The sequence below is a fragment of the Thamnophis sirtalis genome, unplaced genomic scaffold (genome assembly GCF_051295495.1).
Source record: "Thamnophis sirtalis isolate CommonGarterSnake01/CBP01778 unplaced genomic scaffold, rThaSir2_p1.2 scaffold_5, whole genome shotgun sequence".
Lineage (NCBI taxonomy): Eukaryota > Metazoa > Chordata > Lepidosauria > Squamata > Natricidae > Thamnophis > Thamnophis sirtalis.
The window spans coordinates 113,831,161-113,845,113 of NW_028261385.1; the positions used below are offsets into that span (position 1 = coordinate 113,831,161).

Here is a 13,953-nt window from a genome sequence, read left to right on the forward strand (position 1 = left end):
AATGACATGAAAAAAATGACCGAACATCATTTTCATAATTCCGACCATTGCATGGTCACATGATCAAATTTGGATGCTTGACAACTGGCATGGATTTATGATGGTTGCAGTGTCCCAGAGTAATATGATTACCTTTTGTGACCTTCCGACCAGCAGTCAGTGGGGAAACCAGATTCACTTAACAACTATATTTAACAACTGCACTTAACTGCAGCAAGAAAGGTCATAAAATGTAGCAAAAGTCATTTAACATCTACCTTGCTTAGCAACAGAAATTATGTGTTAAATTATGGTTGTAAATCGAGGACTAACTACACAATCCTGGATTGCATCAGTAGAATTATAATGCTAAGTCAAGTCACAGCCCCTTTCTATTCTGCATAGTTAATCACACTTAGAATATTGTGTTCAGTGCATTTTGGAGAGGATGCTATCAGAGTGGAATGTATCTAGGAGACAGCATGCAAGTTGGTAAGGAATCTGGAAGGTTAGTGAGAAGTGCAGCTGGAAGCTTTGACTATGTTTAGTCTGGAGAAGAGCAGACTGCAGAGAGACATCATAGCTTGTTCTTTTAGGCACAGGGGTCTAAATTGCAGGGAAGCAGATTTTGATATCTAAAAAATGTCCTACTAGTATGTATGCTCAACAAACAGATGGGGGGGGGGAGGGCGGGGAAGTAGAGGTGAACTATCCTTATATTTAAGCAGAAACTAGATAGCCATCTGTTAGGGATACTATAACAGCGGGTTCCTTCATTATCCAAGGGTTGGACCAGATGAGTCCATTAGAATTCAGCTTTTCTAATAAATTCAAATAAAGAAATAATTTCCCCAGGTCTTTTTCCAATCCTTACATTCTATGGTTCTATGATAATTTCGGATAGTTTGAAGCAATACAGGTGACCCTTGACTTATGACTACAATGTACAAGTCGTAAGTCAAGGACTTGAAAAGTGAAAAAATGATAAAGAGGCTGGAGGCTAAAACATATTAAGAACAGTTGCAGGAATTGGGTATGTCTAGTCTAGTAAAAAGAAGGCCTAGGGGTGACATGATAGCAGTGTTCCGATGTTTGAGGGACTGCCAAAAAGAAGAGGGGGTCAACCTGTTTTCCAAAGCACCTAAAGGCAAGACAAGAAACAATGTTTGAAAACTAACCAAGGAGAAAAACAACCTAGAACTAAGGAGAAATTTCCTGACAGTGAGAACAATAAACCAGTGGAACAACTGGCCTTTAAAAGTTATGAGTGCTCCATCACTGGAGGATTTTAAAAAGAGACTGGACAGCTATTTGTCTGAAATGGTGTAGGGCTGTGATGGTGAACCTATGGCAGGCATGCCAGAGTGGCACGCAGAGCCCTCTCTGTGAGCACGCGTGCCATCGCCAGCTGCTCTTACGGGTTCAAGTGTGCATGTGTGCCGGCCAGCTGGACTTCACGTAAAGACACATTGGAGTAGCTGCCCAGCGCACATGTGCATGATGGAACCCGGAAGAGCAACTGGCCGGCACACACATGCACATTGGCCAGCTGCTCTCTTCTGGGTTCCAGTGCTCCGGCACACATACACACACGCACGTGTGCTCCAGTTTCAGCACTTGGTGCTGAAAAGGTTAACCACTGGTGTAGTGTCTCCTGCTTGAGCAAGGGGTCAGACTAGAAGACATCCAAAGTTCCTTCCAACTCTGTTGAAATTCTGTTGTCCCTTTTCTAAAATGGGGTTGGGGATGTCCAGCACAGGCCACAAGTTTGACACCCCTGTTCTAAGACATTGTTTCTCAACCTCAGCATCTTTAAGATGTATGGACTTAAGTATCAGAGTTCCCCAGCCAGTGTTCACCCAGGCATACAAATGTGACCAAAGAATTAATAGCTAGGTTAGGATAACCACAACCCATGAACATTTAAGTGCAGGTGGGATTTTTCTAAGCTATAACGTCTTCACCTTCCAGTCTCTCCACTCTCCATTTGATCCTGATGCAAAGAAACTCAGAGTTTGTATCACCTATCGACTACAAGAAAATCAAAATAAAGCTATATCTGAATGCCAAAACAAAAGTTTTCTGCTCTGACTTTAATCCTGTTCTGTAGTTCTTCCATAATTATGGAAAACAAGACCCCACAGTGTCAGAATATGTTGCAGAAAAATCTGTTTGTATCTTACTTTGTTACTAATTTACGCCTACCACATCTTGCTTGCAAACCTCTGGAAACCTAGTAGATGGCAGGAAAAAAAGGAACTTTCCCCATTATTACTATTTTCTTTATCTTATCTTCTTTAAAAAAAGCAAAAGAGTAAATTCATATGCAAAATGAAACTATAGAATGGTCAATTTGATTTTGGCATCTGAATCCATAAATCTTGATGCTCTCTTAATATGTTCTGTGAATTCAGCCACCATGGCTTATATATTAAACTATGGAAGTCCAACATATGAAATCAGTAAACATCTATCAAATACTGGTCTTTAAGTCATTACAAAATGTTATACAGCTACTCTGCAAATGGAGGGAGAGCTACGTTTATTCCTGAATAGCCACTATTCAAATTTAATAGTTTGTTATTACACAGGTTTGCAATTGTTCGACTTTTTCATTTTCCACATTGTTTTGATACAACATTACCTTTACATTACATCCTGCATGTTGAAAAACACATCATTGCAGAGTTCACATTCCTAGAATGGGTTGTGATCTAAAAAGCGTAGCTGAAAGTGTGGGCACCAAGTCTTATGTCTCCCTGCTAATAGAGAAAGGCAGATAAGAAATAATTTTGCAATTAAAGGGAGATGCTTCGATGCAAATTCAGGGCCTATAGAAACATGCCTCTCTACTTGAGAAAAGTAGAACAGCAGCTACATTAAAAAGAGCCATTTTCAAGGAGACTGGGTGTTTCATGACTCACCAGCTGGTGCTGAGAGTTCAGCTGCAGCAGAGGCCGCCTCTTCCCTCCCCTCTGGAAGGATTGCTCTGGCTCTTTCGACATCCACGGCCGCTGCCGCCTCCGTCTCTTTCTTTTCCTTCCTAGACTTTTCGAAACTCAGGGACGGGATAGAAACTTCACAAAAATTACCAACTAAAAGAAACTGGGTTTGAGCTTTCTCTCGTTGCGCTTCTTTTGCATTTTCAGATCTCGCCGAATGTTAACTCTGCTCCTTGCAAGATGAAGTTAGCCTGCATCTTCCTTATTTTCCTATTTCAGGACTGTTTTTTAATAAAGAGAGTTCTCGCTCAGGGATCAGAACTATCCAACAGAGTAATAGCTTTCCAAGGTAAGAATGTGTTTCCATGTTTCTGGTTTCTCCAGATGTGCCTGCTTTAATGGACTGAAAGGATGAAGTTGTTAATCGTAACCCAGCTCCACCTTTGCCCTACTCTTTCATTACAGATTTTTGATCGTGATATTTTGTTTAAACCTTTACTTACATATGAATTTGACAAACAGAAAATTAGGTGCAGGGCAGCAATATGCATCCCACCAATATAAGTAAAGAATATACGTGGTGCAGTTTTTGGAGAAAGAGAAAGAACTTTCTGTGTCCCACTATAATAGAAATGCGAGCTATACGTAAAGAATATGTGTTTGGTAGGCATTCCAAAATATGTGCTGCAATATGCATGCCTTGCAAGATTTTTATTTCAGTGATCAACTGAACAGCCACGGCAGGTAATTTTAATGATACTTTATGCTGAAGAAATGGGCAGAAGTGATAAGCAAAATAAACAGCATTATTTTATAGAACAAAAAAAACAAACATCTCTTTGAAAGTGCCTTGAAAAACAATGCAGAAAAGTGACAGGTTTTGAAGTATGGATAGTAAAACAAAAAGAAAAAGGAAAGAAAATATTTCCATTCTTGTTGGAAATTAAAATGTCCCAAATATAAAGTCAAAGGAGTTAAAGAAGAAATAATGAAGAACATTTTTCTGTAAATATATTTTTAAAAAGTACGTTTAAAAAGTACATTTAATATAGTCAATGTGTAACTTGTCATATTTGAGTAACTACTGCAAATTTTCATTTCACAAATCAACTTTTCCAGTATACAACTGGAATATTTGATTTTTACCTGCTGATTTTGAAGGTTGTGAATTTTGTGATCAGATTGTAATAGGCCACCCATGTATGCAAACATAATCTTAAATGCCTAGGATTTTGCCATGCTGAGAGGGTTGGTAGGTCTCTACCCATATTAACATCCCCATAATTCTAGTGGGTCTGTCAATTATGTTTGATGCTGGAGGTGAAATTATATCTCTTACATTATATAAATTCCTTCAAATGGGTTTTCTTTCTTTTCCATGTGTTTCCAAAACTCCTTGTATTATTGCCTGCATACCTAGATGCATTCCCTTGCAAATTTATTTCTAGATTATATAGTGATTATTTTCCTACTAGTTTTCTAAGAGTGGAGTGAGTCTAAGAGACCCTGGTTTGTCTAGGCCACCAATTGACCTCAGAGCAAAAACAAGCCTATATAATTTGTTGCTGAGGTTGCATTGGTGAGTAAGCCACAGGCAACTGAGGAGGTCTTAATTTTGAATAAATCTGCAGCGTGTTTTGTGACTACAGCTTCCTTCCATATAACCTGATGCATTGAAAACTTTCTGATGAATCTTTTAATGTAAACATGTAAACATTTTATTTCTAAGTTGCCCATTTCTGAATTTTAACAGATTGCCCGGTGGATTTGTTTTTTGTCCTGGATACCTCTGAGAGCGTTTCCTTAAGGGAAAAGCCTTTTGGTAGAGCCAACGTTGACAAGATCAAAGCATTCACTAATCAATTCATTGATAAATTAAATGACAGGTACTTTATATACTCATGTTTCTTGAATGTGGAAGTTATTGTAAAAAAAGCATTATACTGATTTGGAAAGCTCTTTCTCTTGGCCACTCTGCCCTCTCTCTCCTTCTGTCTCACATCTCCAACACGCCTAGACATGCACAGGAAGAAGAAATGGTGATTTCTAGAGAGGCCATCTTGAAAATCAAAATGGGCCTACAATGTCTGGGCAGTCAGACTGCTGAAGCCTGCACAGAACTACAGAGACGCTTTTGGATGGATGTTAATATTTTTGGATAATTGTAAAAGGATCTGACATTTTCCTAAGACTTAAAATAAGCAGTACTTTTGCATTCATTTTTACACTCAAATTAGCAAATAATGGTGATAGTGTTCCTTCTAAAAATGTTTCTTCAAAAAGTTCCCTAGTCATTAGTTTATATTTATGTTACAGTTTGCTGTTTCCACAGATTCATAAAAACACACACCCAAGGAAACTTTTTCCCCCCATATATTTCTGGGCCAATCTTTTTACTCATGCAGTTCTTTTCTGAATTGGACGTTGTGCTCAAAAATGTTCAAGGAAACTGCATTTTAAAGCCAGGAGGCAGCAATAGAAATAATTTTTAAAAGGCAGTTGTAGAAAATCCAATTTTGTATATTAGTATATTTGAAAACAGAACCCTGTTTTGGATTTGGCCAGATCCTGACCCCACAATCCTAACTAGCTTATTACTTATTTTTTCACTATCTGGGTGGCCCACATAGTATTGAAATCCAAGAAACTAGCTCATAATTAAAAAAAAATACTGCATCATGAGAAGAAGTAGTGTCTTCCCAAATTGTATTTGGACCTTCCACAAATTTATGGACACTTTGGATGCTTCGTTGGGCTGAATAAAGGCAGTGTGTCATTGCTCCTATGTTTTCATGTTTACTTTTTGAGTGTCAGGGAAGGAAAGAAAAGAGATAAACAACTAAAAGAGGTAGACCGGTTCTGGGGAGCACCCAGATGGAGCAACCAGAGACAAAGATGGTGGTAGATACCCATAAGATAACTATCTGCTTCTCTGGTGGCTGTGGAAGAGACCTAAAGCTTTGACAAAAGAAGAGACAAAACATTTTAGGGGACCATTTTCAGATGAAGAAGATGAATTATCCTTTCTACTGGTGTAAAGAAAACTTCTGAACAGGTTCAAGCAAATGAATCACTCTACTACCATCAGATTGGTTCTCTGTTACAAAAGCTAAGACTAAAAACATCAAGCAAAGCCTTATTTTTCCCATTCAGGAAGCAGAGGTCACAAAATAGCAATCTAAATGCCACTACAGGACACCAGCCACAATGATTAGATGCTGCTAGCATTTGATGGAGCCTGTATTGTAGTCCTGAAGTAACTATTGACCAATGTCAGCAGATGCTTCCTGTATGGGTTTAGCTGCAGCGGGACAGAATCATGTATGGAATGGTTGAGAGCCTTGCCTCACAATGGTAGAAATAAAATAGGCTATTATCTGTTTTTGTCATTGCTCATGCTGAAGATGGGATGCATGTTCCCTGGGAATATCACATCATTGCTGAAGTTCTGCCTCATTTTAAGGATCCTCAAAAGCTTAGAAAAGTTTATCTACTTGCAGAATGATTGCTGGAAGCCATTTCACTGTAGAACTGAAAATATGGGCTTATGTTGGATAACCAACAGATTCTAGCCAATACGCAATATCATCTGATTTAAACTGAGGAGAGGGTGCCTGTGGAATGAACTGGTCTAGTTTTATAATTTTACATCCATATTATTCATCCATATTCACTGTCCTGTTTACCAGGAATCTGCTAAAACAAATAATACTTTACTATTACTGAGGCAAAAAACATGTCTAGGAAAAAAGGGATACATACATTCTTCCCACTCATCCCCTGCCTCTTTTTTTTAAAATAGATATTATCGATGTGACCGAAATCTAGTGTGGAATGCAGGTGCCTTACATTACAGTGATGAGGTGGAACTGATTAAGAAACTTACCCGGATGCCCAGTGGGCGAGCGGACTTGAAGAACCGTGTGTCCTCAGTAGAGTCTATTGGGAAAGGCACCTATACTGACTGTGCCATTAAGGCAGGGCTTGAAGAACTACTCATTGGGTAAGTCGGAACCATAGTTTCTCATTGCACCAATAGAGAGAAGGAAAAATGTGTTTGGAAGTCTGCACACCTTTAGAAAACAGAGGCCTTAGGCATTGATACCATCATTCTTATCCTAGAGGCCCAGCAACTATAGTAAACAAGTGACTTAAGATAGAATTCCAACTACAGTATATTCTTGCAAAAAAATAACAACAACCCATAGTGTTTGAATGTGTGTGAGTGCTCCATTACAGGAGGTTTTTTAAAAAGGATTGTACAAAACTGCCATTTGCCAAGAATGATATAGAGTCTCCTGCTTGAGCAGGATTAGGTTGGACTCCAAAGTTCCTTCCAGCTGTTATTTTGTTGTATGGGGAAAAGCTTAGGATAATTTACATAGTATTTGTTTTACAAAACTTTAGTTTTTATCAGTACCAGATTTCATGTTTTAATGTACTTCCATCCCCTTCACTCTTACACATTATAGATAAGTACACATCCCTTGGAAATGTCAAAATTATTTGACCCTAGATGATTCTAAATGGATGTCCACTGAAAGATCATTGGGGCCAGGCCTGGGCAAGCACAACCTATGCTGAAATTGGCTCTTTTGGAGGGGGAGGGGGAAAGATGGGAAATAAACAGATGTAATACATAAATATTTTAAAATACAGGAGGGGCAGATGTTTTGCACATTTCCACAAACCTTTGCAGGAGCTGAAACCAAGAAATTCAGTGTTTACATTGAAGTGTTTATAATAATATATCATTTTTCAAGGTAAGCAGCAGGATGTCTCTGTATCCATAAATCTCATCTGTAGCAAGATGAAAATAATTTTTCATTGTTAAGATGAATGCATACAACCATAAATAGAAATAATCACATACATATTTTCCATCAAACCTGTATTCTCCTTCCCAGCAGAATGATGTTTTATATGGAAAACCCAGGTAGTCTTTCATGGAGGAAGCAGTTCTCATGTTAGCTTTTATATGTGAGTCAATGAGTGAAATGGACTTTTTCTCTGTTAAAAAAGAAAACATTCATTTCCTGGGTGAAATATTGAGCTGGAATTTGTTCATCTCTGCATGTATGTGTTTATTTAAATATTAAATATTTGTCCTTGATATAATATTATTTATCTTAGTGATTTGACTTTCTTTTATTTCAGGGAGAGTTGTCTTTTGTTTTCTGTTTAAACTACAACAAAATTGTGCATAATTTAACAAAACATTATTTTCTGAAAGTTGTAGAAGTATCAGGAGTGAATAAAACTGTTAAAGTTACAAGTGTGTGTGTGTGTGTGTGTCTGTGTGTTTATTACATGGAAAATTGGAGGAGAAAACTTAAAATATCTCTATTAATTTTAAGACTGGAAAAAATGATTATCATTTATTAGGTGACTATGGAACTAGACTTATCTGTAATAGTACTACAAAACAGTAGTAACTGAGATTACAATGAATGAAGAACTATCAATATTAAGTAACTGCATGTACTTTTGTAACAGAGTACTACCGTGTTTCCCCGAAAATAAGATCTATCCCAAAAATAAGCCCTGGCCTAATTTTTATGCATGTGCCTAATATAAGCCCTACCACAAAATAATCCCTAGTGAAGGGGGTGGGCGTGGCCCACCCCCTTCACTAGGGAACAGAGGGAACAGAACAGGAGGCAACGAATGTGCACGGGCCGATGATGTCTGGCAGCAACTGCAGCCTGTGAAGCACAGGTGATTTACCTGTCCAAGCAGCAAGTGGAGGCAGAGGTGTGGAGGGGGAAGACCCATGATCTGGATGCGCTGCATGGGCCATGGAAAAGTGGAGAGTCAATAAGCCTGAGTAGCGGGCAGCTGTGGAAGACTCACCTTCACCGGTGATACTGGCAGCAGAAGGAGGCAGATATGGGGGGAAAGACAGGTGATCCAGATGTGTCCGCCGCATGAGCCATGGGAAAACCGAGAGTCGGTGGCTTGGAGCAGGTGGGCAGCCACGGGAAGCTCATCTCCATCTTCCAGTGCTGCTGCACGAAGACAAGCTTTCTGCAGCCAGCCACCTGACTCTTGGCATTCCTGCAGCCCGCGTGGTGCATTCCGAATGCCTGCCTCCCCCTCTGCTCCTCTGCCTCCATCATCTGCTTGGATAGAGAATAACTCACCTGTGCTGCATGATCTGTGCAGATGCAGGGACCAGTAGGCTGCAGCTGCCACCAGATACTGGTGGTCCACGTGCACTTACCACCTCTTATGCGCACACTGAGGGGTGGGGCGCCCAGCCGTGCTGATCACCCTGAAAGTGTGTTTTCCCAAAAATAAGCCCTAGTGCTTATTTTGGAATCCCAAAAATATAAGACCAGATCTTATTTTCAGGGAAACACAGTAGTATATATTTCCTCATTCTGCAAAATCAGATTAAGATAGCATTCAGATAGACTTTTAAATATGAATTCTGCTGTGTCTTTCAAAATTACTTTAAATGTTTCATTGAGACTTCCACCTCTGTACTGAGCATCGCATGAATTCTGAAGGTTTTATTCTCCAAGGCAAACAAAGTTATAGTCCTTTTACGGATCCACTTCAATCCATGGATTTGAGCCTTGCCTTTCCCAGGTAGTCCTTTCTTTGTCTCCATTGGTACCTGTTATGGCTGCCATCCCTCAACTACCTGTACTAGTTTTTTTATTTATTAGGAGAAGCCCTTTTAGCCTTTTCTTAAGCAGATATTATCATTATCATGGTGGTTTGATGGTGATGATATGTTTACCCCAGTTTTGCCTTCTCTGGCTCTATGTTTCTGTGTCTGTCTTTGTCTCTCAACTCAGGGCAGCATAATACACGAGCAGAAAAGATAAAACCCCACAGAACCATTTAGGATTGTGATGTGATGAGAGTACACACTTATGTAATATGGTTTGTTTTTCATTGGCTGGTTTTGATTCTTTCAGCGGATCTTATCATAGGGAAAATAAGTATCTTATTGTGGTGACAGATGGACATCCCTTAGACGGTTACAAAGAGCCCTGTGGGGGACTGGAAGATGCAGCCAATGAAGCAAAGCACCAGGGGATCAAAGTGTTTGCTGTTGCTGTATCTCCAGACCATCTGGTATGAAATGTGTACACATGGATGATATTAGAGCAATTACTGTCAATAAATAAATAGAGATCAGTCCAGAGACAGTTCTTGCTCGGGAGATGTGCTTGTTCCTATGATTTTGCACACTGTGGCCAAAGGTGGCACCCTTTGCTCTAATTCTTGATTGTAATAATCAGAGATGCTGTCCTCTTTGTGCAGCATTTCTTAAAAACTATATTGGTTCTGATTTAAGCTGGGTCAAATTTGCTGATTTTAAAGGTGCAATATATCATATGCCTAATTATGCCAAGTCAGATAAGGTGCACGTGCTAAAATGAATAAAACATTGGGTAATCTTTAAAAAGAATCATTGGCAATTCTTACTGCTCAGATATTTCAGTGAGTAGCAAATCTTCACAAAAAAATAGTTGATAGCTGTGGGGTAATCATTAAGAAAACTTTTGCATGCATTCTTTCAACTGACGTATGTTTCATTTGGCAGAAAGGGGCAGTAGGTACAGAAAATTGCAGAAAACATGCAAAGGCGTGTGTATAAACAAATAAATGTGTGTGTAAAGAAATCTTTTCAGGTATTACAGTGAGTGCACATAAGTTAGGATTTAAAGTTAACTGCCCAAGTGCCTCTCCTCCCCTGCAGGAGGAGGTCAGTACATTTCTGGCATATTACATAGACAACTATAACCAAACCTACATCAACACAGATTAGAGGAATTATATTTGGATCTTCATGGGAAGATTAGAGTACCAACAGTCTGCGCAGCAATTAGACCAAGCTCACTGCTAAATTTACACGATGACATTGGAGTGAAAATATAATTTTGATTTGATTTATTTTATCCTAGGAATCCAGATTAAATGTGATTGCTACAGACCATGACTATCGTCGCAATTTCACAGCAACTGTACCACAAAGCGATATTCCTAGAACAATTGACACCATCATTGAAATGATTGTAAGTCTTAGTGTTTCTTTCCTATTTATTAGATCTACTTGAAAGGAAAATACAAAAATACAGTAATAGAGACTCAAGTAGATGAGTTTTGGTCTAATTTGCTTTTCTACAGCAATAATTTTTAAAGTTAGAGGTATTTTCCTGTTGGATAAATGTATCATGCATTAGATATGCTATCTTATTATTTCTGATCATTATCTTCCTTATTCTTTCTTTCAGAAAAATAATGTGGAGCATGTGGTAAGTTTTTTCAGTGCCCTTTTGTTCATTCAAGAATCATTTTTATCTTGTACATTTTCTAATTTCTTGCCACTGTTTCTTTCCTAGTAAACCTTGAGCTAATCATGCCAATGTTAATCTAAATGCCAAGATTCACTCCTGTTGCCTATGATTTAGTAAGAAGGAAACAGCAAAATGTTTTTGTCCCAACGAGTAGAAGGAAGAACCATATCTTGCACCAAATTTACAGCCCTCTGCTCAGATCACAAAGGAAGATTCAAAATCTTAGTCTCCTATTTAAAATTTAGAACTAATGTAAGCTCTGCAAAAATGTAAATATTTGAGAATTTGAGAATTTAAATAGTTTTTAAAAACTTATTTTATAAAAACTGGAATTATCAGCAAGTCAGTATTTAGATTTATATCTAGGTTTTGGGGGGGGGGAAGTATTCTAAGTGTCGTCATTAAGCATAAATAATCTTAGGTCGCAAGATTCAGGCCAAAGAGTTTTCTACTAAAAACATTTATTTGGCTGTTTGTCAACCTGATCCAGCTTCAACCTTCTACAGCAGTAGACTGGTCTCAAAATGAAGGCTCCAGCATGTGCTCAGTAACTCCAAAGTATGCCATCCTGGAGCTGAGCCAGGGGGCTGAATGATAAATCTCTAGTTTGCATTTTGCTCTAAAGTGTCTCATTTACATTGGCACTTGGCCCAGTTTGATGCATTCCCTTTTGTCACAAGTGATCAGATGTTTTCATCTTAAAGCAGAGAATAATGGAAATATAGCTGAACTTCTTGAGAATATCTTTCCTCTTTTCTTACCATTTTTTAACTTAACATATTTAAGCATATCCAAGCAACATAACTTTGTTGGTTTTTGTTGATGACTGTTCATGGACAGGAAACTAATCTAGAAGCTCCAACCAATTGCATTATGTCATGTGATAGCCTCAGTTCCTGCTAGAACTCACCAGTATTGTGTGGGAAACGGCTTCTCAATTTTTCTAGCTTTTTACAAATGAAGGGATGAAAGGATGCTTTTAAGTTAGAACAAAAGAGAAATGTACTCATTCTATAAAAGTGTAAACTTGGTAACTCTTTTAATGGTGTCTTTTTGTTCTGTCAACAGTGTTGTTCCTATGAATGCCAGGTGAGTGTTATTATCCTGACAGCCCCAGCAGTATATAAAATCTTGCTTTTTACATTCCTGTGCTCTAATACAAATTTTTGATTGTTGTTTCTTAGCCTCCTCGAGGACCTCCAGGGCATATTGGGGACCCAGGAGAAGAGGTGGGTATTTTCCTCACCACATCAGTTCTGTAAGGCTACATTTAGATTGATTGCCAAGTATCTGATAGAATTTATTGTCACCTAAAAACTAGTCATACAGTGGAAGGAGGTGATTTATGGGGGCAAGAAGAACAGACATTTGCAAGCTGCTCACAGCCATCCTAACATGGTTTCATGTGAGCAGCCCTTTGAATTGTTGCTCTGCTGATGATCAAACCCAGATCAAGAATGATAATTGTTGCCATTCAGGATTTAATTCTGAATGTATGAACCAGCCTGATATAATCTGGCTAATGTACAGTTAAGCTCAGCCCATTTGAGTCCTCAACTGAGGGGGCAGTCATGTTGATCATATAGATCTCTGTTATCTGAACTTGACCAATATGTTCATTCAAAATTTCATTTAAGAGTTGCCTTATGGGCAAATGGCCTTGCATTTAAGAATAGGACCTTTGATTGAAAAGCATATTTCTTTCATTTTGACATATTTGCTAGATTGCAACCTGAAAAGAAGTGAAGCCAGCCAGTTTTCCTCTCCATGAAATGACTAACTTGATACCTACGGTGTGCACTTCTGTCAATAGTAATATTTCATTCCAAGCCTTTTCCTGTCCATCCTCCTATTGACACAGACCTCAGCAGCTGCACAGTACTCATTCTTCTCTGCCTATAGACCAGTGTTTTTCAACCACTGTGCCGCAGCACACTAGTGTGCCGTGACATAATGTAAGGTGTGCCGTGGGAAAATTACTTTATATATAGTCAATATAGGCACAGAGTTAAAATTTTTTAACATTTTCTAATGGTGGTGTGCCTCGTGATTTTTTTCATGAAAAAAGTGTGCCTTTGCACAAAAAAGGTTGAAAAACACTGCTATAGACACAGCCATGAAAACCTTTCCATTCCAGATTCAGGAAGTCCTTTCTTTAAAGGCTCCTCAGTTCCCATTGCTACTTTTGTCTTGTTTATGTACCTGCAAACTCATATGTATAGAATAGTCTGGGGTGGGGGGGAATAGTACTTTAGTATTTTGTAGAGTTTTGTGAGACTTTTGTAACTATTTACTGTTGTTACTTCCGAAACAATTGTGAAAAGTGAAAAGATAAGTTAAAAATTAATGTTATGTGTATTGCAATATTTGGCATTTGCCCATCATTAAAGGGCAGCCTTGAAATTGTCCTTCATAACATGACCCCTTTTCTTCAATGCTTCTTAAAAGCTAAACTTTACTTGAAATGTAAAGTTAAATAAAAATTGGAAATGGAATCTAATGCTTACTGATATTTTGTTTCAGGGAGAAAGAGGGAGACCTGGCATGCCAGGAGAAAAAGGAGAAACTGGAGATCATGTAAGTGGAAAATACATTTGATCTTGCATGGAAGATACTCAAAATGAAGTTAAATCTTATGTAATACTGGATTATTTTAATGTATATTCTGAATAAATATGGAGTATTTCTTTTAGTTGGAGGGCTGCATTCCTCCTAAG

At 38.4% G+C, this 13,953-nt stretch overlaps 1 protein-coding gene across 1 annotated transcript in view; it reads left to right on the forward strand.

The window, feature by feature from the left end:
• Positions 1–2,954: 2,954 nt before the first annotated feature.
• The window catches only part of LOC106552402 (collagen alpha-1(VI) chain), a 46,650-nt gene continuing 35,651 nt past the window's right edge, over positions 2,955–13,953 (forward strand). The window contains exons 1-9 of the mRNA XM_014070662.2: positions 2,955–3,270; positions 4,675–4,807; positions 6,724–6,924; positions 9,851–10,010; positions 10,844–10,954; positions 11,174–11,194; positions 12,305–12,325; positions 12,421–12,465; positions 13,760–13,813. Of these exons, the coding sequence (XP_013926137.2) occupies positions 3,162–3,270; positions 4,675–4,807; positions 6,724–6,924; positions 9,851–10,010; positions 10,844–10,954; positions 11,174–11,194; positions 12,305–12,325; positions 12,421–12,465; positions 13,760–13,813 (855 nt within the window). The 5' untranslated portion in view covers positions 2,955–3,161. The remainder of the gene's footprint in view (positions 3,271–4,674; positions 4,808–6,723; positions 6,925–9,850; positions 10,011–10,843; positions 10,955–11,173; positions 11,195–12,304; positions 12,326–12,420; positions 12,466–13,759; positions 13,814–13,953) is intronic.